Source organism: Gavialis gangeticus, unplaced genomic scaffold (assembly GCF_001723915.1).
Source record: "Gavialis gangeticus isolate Ggan-Ray unplaced genomic scaffold, GavGan_comp1, whole genome shotgun sequence".
In the NCBI taxonomy this organism is placed as follows: Eukaryota; Metazoa; Chordata; order Crocodylia; family Gavialidae; genus Gavialis; species Gavialis gangeticus.
In genome coordinates this window covers 81,846,827-81,863,580 of record NW_017728993.1, presented here as the reverse complement: position 1 = coordinate 81,863,580, position 16,754 = coordinate 81,846,827, and the positions used below count along the sequence as shown (strand labels likewise).

Sequence of the window (16,754 nt, the reverse complement as noted above, 5' to 3'; positions counted from 1 at the left end):
GAGCAAACTCCCATGGCTGGGTAGCCTTTGATCACGCATCTGAGTTACTGCAAGCTATATATCTAGTCAGATCTCAGGTAGCTTACTCACAAGTATCATCCAGAGGCAGGTGAATATTTCCTCTGGAGGCAGGCAGTTCCTTGATCATGGGTTTTGAGAGAGAGAGCAAGTTTCAGATGGTCCAGCTCTTCTCTCTCTCTGAGTCTTTCTCATGGCTGCTGCCCCCTCCTCCTGGGCAGTCCTTAACTTATATAGCCCTTATGACCTCATTTACTTGGTCCAATGGAGGCCAGCACCTGTTGGCTGTCAGGCAACCAATTTGAAATGCATTACTAGTTGCTGGGCAGACTGGCAGTTCCTAGCTCCCCAGGGAACCCAAGCCCCTCACCCAGGTATGTGATGCCAGTCACGTAGGCAGAGGCAGCAGGTTTCCCCCCTCCCTCAGGAATGTATCCAACCCAGGTTACCTAAAGAGATAGGGTAAGGTGTGGACCCTCTGCAGGGCCCATCTTAACCAAATTGTCACAGAATAGAGTTTTTGGGGAGAAACAGAGGTGGCCTTCTGCCACACAGCTGTCCTCAGACTGAGGCAGGGATGGAGCACCCTGCCATGGAGCTTCCCTGCCACGGAGACCTAGCCTGCACCCACCCCCAAGCCAGCAAGCTGGGGGATGGCCTGCGCAGCAGGGGGCTCTGTCCCCCCCACTCCACGCAACTGCACAGAGAAGACGACAGCCTTTTCTATCTCCTCTCTGTGACACCCCAGGGGTGGGACTGGACCAGCGGTCACCTGAAGCAGATAAGTACTGGCTGAGGCTAGTAGCCTGCCCAGTGACGGGCCCCTGGTAGGGTTGCCAACCCTCCAGGATTGCCCTGTAATCTCCAGGAATTAGGTATAAATCTCTAGAAGAATGCTGAGAATCACCCAGGAGATAAATGATAGGGCATTCATTAAAATAAATATTAAATGTTGAATATGATTTATACAGTAGTCCAGTGGGGTTTTAAAATGTAATAGTAATGTTCATTTGCTTTCCTGAAGTAGTGACTCATTACTGTCGTTACATCATGTGATAAACCTCCCAGAATAGATTCAAACAGAGTTCACAACCCTAGCCCCAAGGATGCCAGTGGAATGCGACTTAACTTGATGTGCGATAGGATGATGTGGTAAAGACTTAAAAAATGCACTCTAACCTAAAGCACTTCACCCTGATACTACATCAATCCAGGGTTAACTTAGAGCAGGATCCATTTTTATAGTGCACTATGTGCCATGAACACTGTTTAGTTATGGCTGTAGAGCACTTTCTACGTGCTTATCACACTATAAGTATAACATCTGTAACTATCCTATGGGTAATGTGTGTCCAAATCCACTAAAAGCCAATACAATTTTGGCACTTATATCCTTTAGAATCCCTAAAGGCAAAACTCCCGTTTCTCCTGTATACCATATCCACCAGGTATTATAAATTACACTAAAACTGCACAAAGCCACTTCTTGGTAAGTAGCTTAATAATCATAAATATTTACACACACAATTAGAGGGAGGAAAATTTGTTGTTTTAACTTTTATCTTCAACTACTCTTAATACTTCTCCACTCCTAATACTGGAATTCCAACAAGTCTCTTTTTCTGTGAGGAAAGTTTATTTTAAAAGAGTTGGGCTTCACAGTGACAGAAGAAAGTCCTTCTAAAAGATGGTGCTGCTCAGTAAACAAAACTTGATTTTAATGCTTGCTAATGTTCATTGCTCCTTTTTTGTGTATATCATAAACAAAAATCTGAGACTGAATTTCAAAACTCACAATAACATGAGCCCAGCATCACAATGTTTGTGATATACTGAAGGAAAAGAACCTGAATACTGACTTCTAATATTTAGGACTAATAGTGATGCAAAGAAATCAGTAACCTTGGAAGGTAATAAACATTCTGTGTTAACTGCATAGTACACATTTTACCCAGAACAAAGTTTTATGGAGATAAAACTTCCGTGACGTTTCTGAAGTTCAAAGTAAATACTGTGTTATTCCATTACTCCAAAACAAGAAAGATGCTGTTCCTGAAAACTATGGCCAAAATTGTAAAAGTGTAAACAAGTATAACTCTACTGTAACTCTGCTACATCACACCAGTATTAGACCCACAGCAATTCTGTCAGGACTGACATACACTGAACTATTCTCTCTCCATCAAAGCCACCTATCATCTAAAGAGCCACAAACTAATCACCTGATAAATACTGCCCCCCCACAAATCTCTCATGAAAAAATCTCTATTTACATCTATTCTAAACAACTCTACAGTTTCATTCTTTCTATCCTATATACTCCATGGTCCTTATGAATTGTTTTAACCTGGGCCTCTGATTTTGTGTTCACTGGCATATTTTTTGCTTCATCTGTCCAGAAATGTTCATACACACCTCCTACAACATCATACACTCTGTCAGCAGAAACTATGCCTTTTAGAGATCTGGATGTTAACATGTTAAAAGCAAATGCTGCTATTAACTGGGATACCCAATGAAGCTCTCTTCTTCTGTCTCAGCACTTCACTGTTGCTGTGATAGTGCTTGTTTCAAGTGTCTCATCTCTTCCTCATACTTCGTTTTGGAGGTTCCAAGCAGTCAGACTATGATCCTTTTGTACTCATGCCTTCTGACAAGGTACTTAAAATGGTTGCATCTCATTCCTACTATGAGTCATACCAATTTCTTTAGCACTGCATTTTCATTAAGTATCACTATTTTCTTGGTAAAGAATTCCAGGATTCTAGTATGAAACATATACAGTGCTTGTCATTTTAAATATCACTATTTTCTAATCACTTGAGTACAAGGAAATTTTAGGACTTGAGTACAATAAAAAATTAGGAAAATTAATCAAAATGAAACTTTAATCTAATTTAAGTAACCTGCATTAAACATGTGGACATTTTTTTAGAATTAAAAGCTGCTTATTTTACTTAAAGTGTAATTCATTTGGGAATTAAAGTAAGTAAAACTAAGGCCACATTAAATCTAGATAAGTGCATCTATAAGAAAATGTAATGCAATTTAATCTACTATAAATTCATACTTTTAGTTAATTAAGGTTCATTTTGATCCATAGTGCTCTGCAGGCAAACTCAAGTACATGGGAATCTTGGATATCTATAGGCGATTTTGGCCAATTCCTGACTCTTTTTTTCCAGCATTCACTTTAAATAACCAGTGGGTCTCTCTCTCATCCAGTATCCTGTCTCTGAAAGTGGCAAGAAGTAAATGTTTTAAAGGAAGACTATACAAACAGGGCATGTGTGGAATAGACTCCCTGGCTGTCATACCTTCCCTGGCATCAATTATCACTGGATTAGGGATTTCAGAACATACTATCCTGACTTTATTTTCAATAGGTCCCAACAGACCTGTGCCCAATGAACCTATCTAAACTAGGGATCAGCAACCTTTTACTAATGCAAGCCACTGCTTGTAATTGGGCTACCATTCCCCTCAGAAGCAAACTTATTGAACAGACACTGCAGGGAGGAAGAGCAGCCCTCTACTCAAACTGGAGCAGGAGGAGGCAATTGGCCCACCACTAGCAAAACACGGACCGGATCAAATAGCTAGGGATTGGTGCACCCTCAGTAAAATGCAAACTGGAGCAGACCTTTACAGGCTAAACCCAATGCCTTTCCAGGCTGAATCCAGCCTGCAGGCCATAAGTAATTGACCCCTGCCCTAATCCCTTTTTGAACCTGGGTACACTATCAGCCTCTACAACCTGTTGTGACAACCAGTTAACTGCAGACCATGTTAAAAAAGTACCATCTCTAGTTGTTTTAAACCTGCCTCCAATTTATTTCAGTGTGCGCCGTGAATTCTTGTATTCTGAGACTGTGCACAACAGCTCCATAATCACTTTGTCCACATCCTACACTGTCTTCACAGGCTTCTATCATCCCCTGCTGCCCATCTCTCCCTGCAGTCTCTGTATCTTTTGCAATTCCAGTGCATCGTTTTTGAGACATGGGGCCCAGAACTACACACAGCACTCAAGATGTGGGTGTACCACAGATTCTCTCACAGGCATAATGATGTTTTCAGTTTAATTTTCAATTCCCTTCTTAATGATGGGCACCCACTTTTTTGGTTCCCACTGCCTGCTGAACCAATGTTTTTATAGAACTATCTAAAGTGACTCAAAGGTCTCTTTCCAGAGTTGTAACAGTTAGTTCATAGAGTCCAGCATGGTGCATCTATAGTTTCCTTTTTCCCATGTGCATTACTTTGTACTTGTCAACACCGAATTTTACTTTTACCCAATCATCATCTTAACAGATCTTTCTGCAGCTCTTCACCATGATCTTGGGATTTGACTACCTGGAATAATTTAGTGTCACCTGTGAATTATGTGTGTTCACTATGCACTCATTCTTCTAGGTCATTTATGAAAGAAAGTTAGAGGAATCAAAGCAAGTTAAAGGAAAACCACATCCTTTTTCCACAGCATATTATTCTGAAACTCTCAAAAGCACTTTTGGCAACATGTTCAATGTAAGTCACATATCTTGAAGACATAGTTCTCTCCTGAGAGTTGCAAATACTCAACATCTGAAAATCTGGCCTGTCCCCATCATATTCTAAGCTTCCTATTAGTAGATACAGTCTTGTTAAACACCACAATTTGTGATGTAAGCAACATACTGAGGGGGCTTACTGTCAAACTGTAAGACATCTTTCATTCCACTGGTAAAATAACTAGAAATAGCTTGTTTACAAAATACCCATTTTCCATTAAACAGATCTGACAAGAGATTTTTCTCTGATTGTTAAACCAGCAGCAAAGCAGGACAGAAATTAGTTCCTTTACTGCTGCTATTTAAAAATATGTCAGAGAACGTCTACCCTCAGATAGTTTACAAATAGCAATTTTAATTCAAGCATATACTGTATAACCATGGACTGAGAGAGCTCTCCATTTTGGCAGCGAACTATTTTTCATGCATCTGTTCTGCACAATTTGGGGTTTAATCTAGAGGCTGAAATCAAGAGAAAACTGGGCCACATTCTCCAATTTACTTATTACTACAAAAGCAACAGGATTAACAGCTGACCCAGATAAATGAGTGATTACCCAAATTAGCAACTGGGAGTTGCACAGTTTTGTGTTATTCAATGAAATAGTTGGGGATTACATACTAACTAAATGGCAGGTAGAATATATGGGATACAATAGGCATCTTATCCTTTTTTATTAAAGTGATTATGCTTATATTTTTAAAATGGAGAAAATGTGAACTAGAATACCTTAAAGAATTATAAACTAGAATACCTTTATTTCTGGTCCATTTACAATCTCATATTGTATAGGAAGGCAAAGAAGGATGAGCAGAGGTTGCTCACCATAGGACTCTATCCCCAGGTATCCCAATCCCAGAGTAACTGTTTGATTTTAGTAAGGATGAACACTACTTATTTAATAAGGGAATACTTTAACAAAGGCTAAATCACAATATTTAAGTTAAACATCAAATAGCTCATTCCAATCAGCATTCTGGGATTTTAGCACTTGCTGGTCAATGCTGGTTTGGAGGGCAACCAGCATATCCGTAGCTATTGATCAAGCTAGGGAAAAGGTAAACCATTAAAAACATAAAAATTAGGAATAATCCCAAGAGGACAAATTGTTCTTCAAATACTACATAAAAAACACACACTGCTTATGTGATTGAAAGATTCATTAGCCTATATAATCAGGAAGCATTTGTTCAGGACACTCCGTGCAAGTTTAGGAGGAAAGATTTGACAAAAGAAATGGTATGGTTGAAATACAATAATGTGATAAAGTGGACTAATAATTTCCCCAATTTAGACTTGAAAAACAGAGTTGAACACTGTTACCCAAGATCTAAGGTAGGTCCTTCAGGGAATACCGGGATCTCTAGGACCAGAAAACTTGTAAGGCTATATAACTGACTACTGTCATGCCCATATAATAAAAGGGAGAACGTGAGATAACAGCTTCTCCTCTCTATTGCTAAAAGCAAATACAGACCTTCACCTCTGTTCTCCCTCTCCCTGCCACAATTCCTTTTTCCTTATTACATATGTATATGTACAGTGGCGGTGTCAAATATATGGCCTGAGGGCTGGATCCAGCCTGCAGAACCCTGCCATCCAGCCCCAGCATTGTCCCCTGTTCTTCCCCATCTCTCTCCCCTTTCCTCCAGCATAAATGGTCAAATAGCTGCTCCAGCTGGTCTGGGACCTGCACTACATGTGGTGCAAACCCTGAAGTGGCTGAAACAGGAGCTGCATGCAGTGCAGTCTGGCCAGAGCAGCAACCATGCTTCACAAGGTGGCTGCCCTGGCTGAACTGTACCACGCAGTGCCTACTCTGCATTCAGGCACCATGTGGGGCATTGGATCCTGGAGTGACTGGAGCAAGTGCTGTGTGCAACACGGTCCCGAAGCTGCTGGGGCAGCCACCACATTCAGTGCAGCTGCTGTTCTGGCTGGACTGCACATACATTGCCCCCATTCCAGCTGCTCAGGGATCTACACTGCGTGAGATGCTGAAGAAGTGGCTGGATCAGGTATGCTGAGAAGGGGCTGGATAGTTTGACATCCCTGATATACAGCATCCCCTCCCTCTGGAAGCCCCCATTAACCAGGCAGGAAGTCAAGGTGAAATAGTTCTCCTTTTTCTGTCTTATGCAGGAGTTCTTCTGTGAGAAAAACAGCCTTAAGGGTCAGAGGCAGAAATATGACTGACAAAAAGAGAAAACATTACAGCAGGAGAGCAGGGAAATGTCACAACAGGACCTAGGGATAAAAGGTTCAAACTAGTGAGTGCAAGTACTATAGAAAATATATCTTCAGCAGCCCAATTTTTTTAGTTGAACAGAGTCACTGGAAACCTGGATGCTTTTATTAATGCCCCAATAGTGAAAATGTACATGCACATATTTTATAAAGTCTGTGCTTTGTTAAATAACCCCAATGAAGGTGTTGCATATGGGCAAAAGTGTGGAAGAAGATTTGGTCTGGGAGTTAGAGTACAATAATATTGCTGGTGGGGTTTAGGATCAAATGGCAAAAGGATTCAGAAGACTGCTTGGGAATGAACAAAGCAGTGCTACAGAAAGTATAAACTGGCAGAAACCAAAGTAAGCACTGACACAGGACTTCCTTCACAAGCGGTACTTAAGGAAGCCCAGACAGAAACAACAATAATTGAAGCCAGAGGTAAATTTGGAAGAATTACACCATTCAGCAAATTACAACAGAATCTTTAACATGACAATTTCTCTAATCTAGTGAGCTGGCTTTCTTTAAAACAAGTTGTGTAAAGAACCAGCTTGTTTGTCTATGGGACATAGCTTAACAAAGCAGCAATTTATCTTTAGATATTGTCAACATTTCCCTCCTTGATGTATCATTTACACCCAACACTTATTAAATTTGTCATTCTAAAGGTTTCATCTTTCTTTGCAAGTTGGTCTTTTGGATTTTCACCTACTGGGACTTGGAATGAACTTCAAAGGAACTTAAACCTCTCAGGGCAAGGTCTAAGCATCATTATAGAAACCTCTGATCTAAAAAGAAAATAAGTGATAAATTTTAAAAAGGGAGAGAGAAAATGCTGAAATACTACAATACTATTACATAAATAGAAGGCACACCCTCATCCTGAATGTACTTTCCAATTCTGATTGCCTTCCCACACAAAATGGGTTTCTAGAAATAAAAAAGGTCTAAAAAAGGGCACAAGAAATTATCTGAGGCATGGAAACACTTCCACTTAGATGGAGATAATAATAGGTTTAAATCTATTTGGTTTTGAAAGTATACTAATAAAAGGTGACATGATGAAGGTATAAAAAGTAATGAACAATATAGAAGTGGCCAGGTGACGGATTCTATTTATTTACTCTCATAACAGAAAAACAAAAGGTCATGTAATGAAATTAAAAGGTAAAAACCCACACACTAACAAAAATCTTTTCTAGTACAACACAAACTATTCACAGCACCCCGTGCTACAGTACATTGTATAAAGGATGAGACTTTTATACAATCAAACAGGTCCACAATTAGATTAGCTAAAATTTATAACAGATATAAAACATCATGCTTCAACATAAAGCAAACTCTAAAAGGCTAAAGAAGGAACCTTCCTGAGATACAATCTACAGGGGGTTAGAGTAAAAGAAAAGATTTACATTTTCCTGTGAAGCATTCAATATGGCCATTGGATAGACCAAAATACTTGATTAGACAGACCAACAATTTATCATGTAATAGGCGTATCAGCTTTGTTACCATAACTTAGGCTATACAGACGAGCCAGGAAATATTGTTCAAGCTAATACTAATTCTCCAGTGTCTCTTGCATCTTTTATACTCTTCCATATAAGATAATGTAATTGTCCCCATATAAAAACAAGTACTAGTACAATAAATGTTACAGTCATTCTATTACCACTGAATTATTCACCCTTATTCTTTATGTTTTATCTAACAACAACAACAAAATTACCCTTAATTTCCCACAAGAGCAACAGCAACACTAGACAACATTTTCAGAGGGAAACTAGCTTCTTTAAAAAAAAATACATTTCTTGAATAAAACTGGATTTTAAAAGGAAGAGCTCTAAACTTGTATTACAATGATACTGACATTTTCTTCACTGAAATGCATAGTTTTTCTGCCTAAAAGCATGAACACGTAAACATGTATGGGATACTTTAATTGGCGTGTTTCTCTAATAATATGCTCCAAGATTGTAATGCTTTATAGCCTGATACTATATACCGGGAATGCAGCGGCCTAGATCCGAGTTCCCAAGAGCTGATCAAATAATTCCAAAAGACTATTCAAATGCAAGCTGCATGTTATCCGTGTTCCAAGGATTATTTCCTTTATGCTCAACCTTACTAAGCAGTGAAGGAAGAAGGGGTAAAGCCTCTTGCTAAAACTCTGCTCCAACTGGGACTACAGGCACAGCAGATTTGGCAGAATTCATCACCCAATCCTCCCTCACATGAGCAAGTGGGCAAGAAAAGGACGTAGAAAGGAAAACAGTGAGGGAAACCCTGACTCGTGTTCATTAGATTCAAGAATCAGGAAGGAGCTCCATCAAATGGATGAATTTACCCTTCTATCTCCCTCATTGCCCCCACATACAAAGAAGCAATGTGAAGCAGGACAGAATTGTGACTTGGCTAAAATTCATTCTCTGCTTTCTTCCTTAAACTGTGCACTATGGACCACCCCTTTCTTGAGACAGATTGCACAGGTGGAATGCCCTGTTCCTTAGTGGTGACTCCACATGCAGCACATGAGGGTATTTTTACAAGTTTCTCAGCCCTTGCAGTAGCTAAAGAAATATTGGAGCTTTTAGATTGGAAAGGGAAGGACAAAAGGGAGAAGCAAAAGTACACAGGGGACAGAAAAAGGAAAACCATCAGATGTAAACGAAATAAATACAAGGAGGTGATATGTACTAATTTAGTAACTATGATCATATGGTACTATTTATAAAATGAGAATCAGGGCAAAAGGATTTAAATAAAATCCAAAAGAACATTCTGCATCTCTAATGTTGTAAAACAATTATTTATTCAATAGATTAATTCATGAAGCCACGTATGTGTGATTTTTAACCTCCAGCAACTCTACAGCATTGCATAAGTGTATATTCACAAGAACTGGGGAAAAATAAGCAGCTAGCTGAATTGACTAGGCATTTCTGATTAGATTTACATTGTACTATGTACATGCATAGTACTTTACAGATGAATAAATAGAAAGATAAGCCCCCAGCCCCCAGGCTTCCGACAATGTAATTAAAATAAACATTATAAAAACAATTTAAATAAAAGGTGTAAAAGTGAAAATATGGGAAGCTTTTCTTAGGGAACATAAAACTCTTGTGGGAAAATGTATTAATTTATTTATTAGTTACATTAGATTACTTTAAACATGCATATATTTTAGAAGTCTAATTTGGTGAAGTATCAGTATAAGGTTTTTAAGAAGACATGTATATCAGAGAAGAGGTTTGAATGGGGAAAGCATCATTTTTGGTGCAGAAACAAAAGACTTTTCCCAGCCTAAAATCAGCATGAAAGACAAAAAAAGCTAGAATCGCGATTCAGGAAAGCACTTAAATCCTACTGGCTTCAATGGAATATCAGCATGTGCCTTGCTTAATGATGCCTCTTTCCCGACCTGGGATCTAGAGTGGAAGAAGAAAACAAAGGATACAGAGGGGCAGAATACTTGTGCAGAGCAAAATGGAAAACAGGAAATGATATGACCTGAGATGGAAGCAGAAACAGGCTTGTGCAGAGCCTCAAAAGTGAGAATCAGAGCAGGATCAAGACCCTGATGCAGAAGCTGAGCAAAATCCAGTCAAGGAATGCAAACATGGACTCAAGACGATCCAAACAGGGAGAGTGGGGATTACAATAAATGAAAAAAGCTTTGCCAAAAAGTAAGTTGTAGTAAGGTCACAAAGTAGAGGATCAAAAAGGAGGAAGTTGCAGTATCCTAAGGCAGGCATGGACAAGGCATATAAAATTTTAAGTTGTAAGTCTATAAAGGAAAGTACAGCTTTTAGAAAAGTTAAAAGGGAGCTGATCAGAAAAGTTTCAATGAAAACGTCTTTTTCAAGAAAGACAAGAAGTCTTTTCATAATTTTTGTGTGTTCCAATAAGCATAAGAAGCTCTGAAGTTATTCAGAAAATTTAGACAGGAACATTCCCAATAACAAAAGGAATACGTTCATGGGGTGAGCAGAATTATCAGCAATAAGAAGAGGAGGGAGAATTTGTTGAGAGAGAAATGGATGAAGACCACTCAGGTTATGAGCCTGGCTGGCCAGCAACTGATAGGCAAAAGGAAAGAAGTGAGGAACAATATGAAGAATTTCCATTTTAAGTTAGTGATGGGACACCTCGGCAGAAATGCAATACTAAACAGAGGCCGCATCCAGACTAGCACGGATGTTTTGGTTCCCCAAGGACAAGAAGCAGTGACACACCACTGCTTCTTGTCCTTGGCCCTTCAGAGCTTCAGAAGAAACAGCGTAGATAAAATCTCAAGACTAGATAAGGTTACTGGAAACAAGAATGAAGGTCCCAAACAGAAAGGAATAAAAGGAAGAGCCTCCCACAGATGCACTGAAAGAATTATTACAATAGTAGAAGGAGAATCAGGAAAGCACAGAGTGACAACTGTCAGGGTAAAACCCATGGGACGGGAATGATCGACTAGGATAAGAAAAGAAAAGTCTTCAGATTTGGGTAGTAGTAAGCCAACAATAATCCTTGTTAGAACATTCTGAGTGGAGTGAGTAGAAACTAAAAAAAACAACAAGATTAAAAAGAAAATTAAAGTGGAAGAGTTGAGACAATAAAAACAGCATCTCTCAAGAAGATAAGAAAGAAGAATACAACAAAAGTGAAGATAAGGGGATGAGGAGCAAAAGCTGGTGTTCCCTATAGTAGAAGTTACTTATAAATGGTCACAATCAAAACCAAATTATTTTCTTGCTATGCAGGACATGCAGACTAAAGGATACAATTTGTCCCATAATAGCTCTTCCTCTCTTGCTCTCATTTTAGTTTAGTAAGAATAGACATCCTTATGAATTTTAAATGCAACTCTAATTGGGCTTATAAATGGTAGTCTCAAAAGTATGCATGTTACAATAAACACAAATTAGAAGTAAATTAAACCTTAATTATATCTAGCAAGTTTTATGTCCTAATTAGAAACAGTGTTCCAACAATAAAAGTGACTTACCACCTGAATTAGCTCTGCCACAATTGTCTAATCTTCCTAAACATTCTTTGTGAGCTCCAGCTCCACACTTCGAACATAAATAGCCTTGATAAAATGTTCCTCTGTAAAAGTAAAATTAGGTAGTGATACATTAAGGGTGATAAATTCTATACATATGAAATCTTTAACATAAAAGAAATCAAAGGGATCTTGCAGAATGTATTAGAAGTCATCTGCTGTGCTGCATAATGATAATAGTTAAGGACTTGAGGAATAGATGCAACTATCTATGGACAACACGCAACACCAATCTGCTTTACATCATTTCAAGCCGTTTTAAATTACAAACAGACAGTTCTTCTGGACTACTAGTAGAATAACACACTCTATTTCAATTTGGCACAAAGTGGCTCTGGCATACCACAGTACACTCTAAATTTGTACCAAGCATGGTGTAGCTACCTTATCAATGATTTATACTCCAGTTGATCTCACTGGGAATTATGATTTTTTGCTATGCATGTTAGGACTGGATTTATTTCAAGTAAAATCATTTGTTTTCATTTGGTTTTTGTTTTTCTCAGCACTAAAGGCTTTCTTAACTACCTGCCTTGATAGATGCTGGCAAATTTTAAGAATTACTGAGTACCACCGCAGAGGGATCCATCATCCTGTTGACGAGTATTATCCAAAGCAATTTAATAAACTGGAATCTGAACCAACTGAATTTCAAGAAGTGGGGATTTGTTTCAGTTCTACCCACAGTTTTAATTCTAGTTCAGACTACTAGGAGACCATAGGAATAGACAGAAATTATATTTGTTACACCATCAGCCCCTTGAAATCACTCTGAAGCTATGCCCAAACAGAAGAGCACAGCTGCAAAGCCCTCTGATTGCATAACAAATTAACCCTCATTGTATGAGGGTTCAAATGAAACCTCTCAAGTGGAGTGACTTTATTAATTTCTGTCTGAGCTGCTGTTTCTGGATGGGAGATGGAGAAGGCAGGGCAGGGATGTCCCTTCTAGGGTTTTCTCAGCCCCACTGAAGGGGGTGGTGGCAGTGGATTGGAGCCCATCCCTTGGGGTGGCTCCAATCTATCCAGTTTCCCCCCTGGTCCAGCAGGGCTGAGAAAACTCCAGAACAACCTGCCTTCTCTCCCCACCCCATCCAGAGACAGCAACAGAGCTTGGAGCCGCAAGTTGGGGAGGAACCAGGGGAAGATGCAGCCTCTCTCCACCCTCTTGATCCAACAGCTAACATCTGTTGGATCAGGAGGATCAGTCTAACTCAGGGCAATTTCTATGAATCACCATGAGTTAGACCCGGGAGCTGCATTTCTGTCTGTGCCTAATGTGGAGAAGAAGGAGCTCATTTGTATGATTTTCCAGCCCTAAACAGCTCCACAAATAGGAATCCAATCGCAGCAGCCTTTGCTAGCACCTTCACGCTGGGCTTAGCTATCTCCAAGATCTTTTGGCTCAGTCTGGAGTCTGCATTACATGGTAATATAACATAACGTTCACACGCAAGCCCACCAGCTAACAATGCTACCACTAATGTAAGCCTTGTCAGCTGTAGGGCTGGCAGCTGGTGGGTCACCCCAGGGCTAGGAGTGCCTCAGTTGAAGGACTCCCACCACAGGGGAGCACTTGGCCACAAGTTCAATTAATGGTGTGATTAGTACAAGTTACAAAGTTATTGCACATTTTTTGTGGAATAACTTTGTACCTTATAAAATGCAAATGGTTTGATCATACCATTAACTGGTTTAACAGGTAGCTGGGTCGCAACTTAAGGCACAATTACCTGGTTTCTCACCGTAAGCGTAACCTGTAGAGGGAGCCAAAAAGTCTGCACCTTGGAAATTAACTGAGCCTCACAAGTCCAACAGGAAGAAATGAGTATAAATGTAAATAAATATGAAAATAAGCACTAGCGTTTTAATCATGAAAACCCTAGTAGGGTCTCACAAGATATGAAGTATTTTCAAGTAATATAAAAATACTGCATTGTAAATATTTTTTAGGTGCGCAGTGAAATTTTGGGGAGAAAAGGAAGGAAGCATAAATTTGTCTGCACCCTGGGTCCTCTACATTCCTCCAGTTCAACAACATTGGTCTACTAATGGGAAGAGCCTGTTCACTCATATTTTACAGCTCAGTTTCTCATATGTTGTGTAGAATTTGACAAGACAAAACCTTCTGGCTCCCCCTCAATGCCTGAAACTTCACTCTGTTCTGAGGATCCTGTGGGTCACAAGACAGAGTTCTGCGTGCTGCTTTAGTGGTGCTGGTACTCTAGTAGACAAGCTATCCAAATTCTAACTTCAGGAAGAATTAAAAACTATACAAAACCAAGGAGGAAAAACTAAATAAAAACTAATAAAAACTATACAAAAACAGAAGGAAAAGGAGAGAATAATGCTAAAGAGACATTGTTAACAGTGTGCCTGCATGTTGAGGGTCCAAGATTTTAACATCATTTTTTGTTTGGTAAGGTTCTTTTTCCTATATCAAAAAATGTCATTTATATTAGGTTCATTTTACAGCCTGTTTAGATTGAACACATATCTAACTATCTATACCATTTTCTTACAATCCTTTAATTTAAGTATCTTGGTAGAAAATATTTCACTGATAAGACTCACCTCAGAAGCATCTGACAAACCTTGCAGGATGTGACACGACTGAAGGTGTGCATTTTGAACTCATGAAAACTTGTATCTGCATAGTCTGGCCTTATGTTAGACCTAGAAGTAAATGACATAGATAATGCATTTTTATTAAGGACATTCGGAATCTAATGTCAATGCACTGAATTATCCAAACCTTTTTTCTACAATACAAAGAATGAAGATACTTTTTAGGATACATCTACTCTGATTGTTAGGGTCAACCTGAAGGCTGCCCTGAAGATCATGTCTAATGACAATTTGTACATTACTTTGCTTAATCCCCAAAAGAAATTCAGTCCAGCTTCAAGATCTCTGATGAACTTCCAAGTTATATTGTGCCTGTTGTAGATCACGTCCTATCTCTAGTTTCTAAAGTGCATTCAGAATTTACCAAGGTGAACAGATCTCAAGCAGAGAGATCCAACAGCTAAAATTGCACAATTTGCCATTCCCAATGTCCAACCCTTCTGCATCCCACTTTTTTTCTCTACAGCCAGTAAATCAATACATGCAGAGAATGAAAAAAATAGTCCATAATTCCCAGCAGGTATCTTCTTTATAAATAAGATGGACAATGTGGCTGTTTTTAGCATGGGCTACACAGAAATATACAGAAAAAGAAAAGCAGCTCAGGCAGGTAGAGCATGACCTCAAGGTCAGTCTTAGATATTGGTATAGAAATGCTCTCACGGAGCACATTAACTGAGAAAGCCACCCCACACTAAAAGGATGCTTCTCTGCTTTTTCCTTTTACTTTATGGCCCACTCCAGACCAGGATTGGTGACCCACTTTTCCTTCCAACACTCCACTTGTTAATTCTCAAAACATTTCATTCTGCTGATCACCAGGAACGGTTATGGAACACAAATTAAGAACCACTGCATTAGCTACTGCAATGAGCAAATGCAGGGCAGAGTTAAAATATGATTACCTGCAACAAATTAGATAACAAAAGCTATTTCAGAAGTAATTCTACAATATTTACTGCCCTTTTGTCTAGTGTTTCTTAAATGAGTTTAACTATTGCCAACAGATGTCACTATATTAAGCATTAATTTACCCAATACAATACAAGATTACTAATTGCACTTCTAAAATATCATTTTATTGGCAGGAAACATATGTCCACAGGTCTACTGGCTATACTTGTCTTCTAGTTTTTCTTTCCCATTGTTTCTCTTTAAGCAATACTAGCTTAGAGAAAAACCCCTTCATCACCTAGCTGTATTGCTAATTAGTTGAAGTATTTTTAAACTGTATTTAGCAATTAATTTGTTTTCCCTATAATTCTTTTAATCTCAGGGAGTGTTTGTATTTGTGTATTTTTCTCTGCATCATGTCACTACTTTATTATTTTTATTACATAATTTTATTTTTTTAATAAGCTGCCAACTTTTTTTAAAAAATCATGTCTAGTTTAATAAATTGCTAAAACAACAGGATCACAGATATGCTTAGGTCTGTTCTTGTGCTCCAGATACTCTGGGTGAATGCATGCCAGTGGATGAAGGGGAAATGGAACTGGCAAGGGTTAATATGGTTTACTGTTGCAGTAAGAATATTTAGGATTCTGCAGATTCCTGGTGTTTGCTTGCTAAAGAGGCATAGGTAAACAGCAGAAATCAAACCAGGGAAAATTATGTAAAGGAGGAAGGAAATACAAAAATGTCTAACACTTCTGGAAAGCACCCAAGAGGTTCAGAGACATGAATTTACTGGCAGATATTACCAATAAAGATGGTGATATTTATAAGATAAAATTTCACTTTCACATATTATAAGCAATTCGCAGAATAAGAAATATTGAAGCCACAAACTGCAATGAAGCATAACATAGGAAAGAATCCAAACATCAATCTCTACTACCAAATGAAGACGTATGAAAAAACATTCAAAGCAGCAATTGGAGTAGTAAGCATTAACGCGATGATGTCAAAAAGGGAAGTCTTCTCATCCATCTCCTGAATATGAGCATGCTGAAAATGAAACTGAATTCTAACAGCAAATGGGACTTCTCTGCTCTCCTGCTTGTGAATAATCTTACATTTAGCACTGTTTTCCAAATGTCTCTGTGGACATCATCCCAATGCTGTAACTCTGATTAAAAATGGTGATATATACTATCCTTCTATACTCTAGAGGAAAAAGATATAGATTCTGCACATTATTTTTATACTAATCTTAATTATGGTAGAGCAGAACTGGACTCTGTGTAAAATATGTAGTAAGATGTGGTTCTTGCCATCAACAGCTTACTGCCTAAGAGTATTCTGCTCTACCATAATT

At 38.8% G+C, this 16,754-nt stretch overlaps 1 protein-coding gene across 1 annotated transcript in view; it reads right to left on the bottom strand.

The window, feature by feature from the left end:
* VAV3 (vav guanine nucleotide exchange factor 3) overlaps positions 1 to 16,754 on the bottom strand; it is a 398,006-nt gene that overhangs the window by 126,715 nt on the left and 254,537 nt on the right. Inside the window, exons 16-17 of the mRNA XM_019502081.1 lie at positions 14,441 to 14,542; positions 11,810 to 11,910 (exon numbers count right to left, since the gene is read on the bottom strand). Coding sequence (XP_019357626.1) covers positions 11,810 to 11,910; positions 14,441 to 14,542 — 203 coding nt within the window. The remainder of the gene's footprint in view (positions 1 to 11,809; positions 11,911 to 14,440; positions 14,543 to 16,754) is intronic.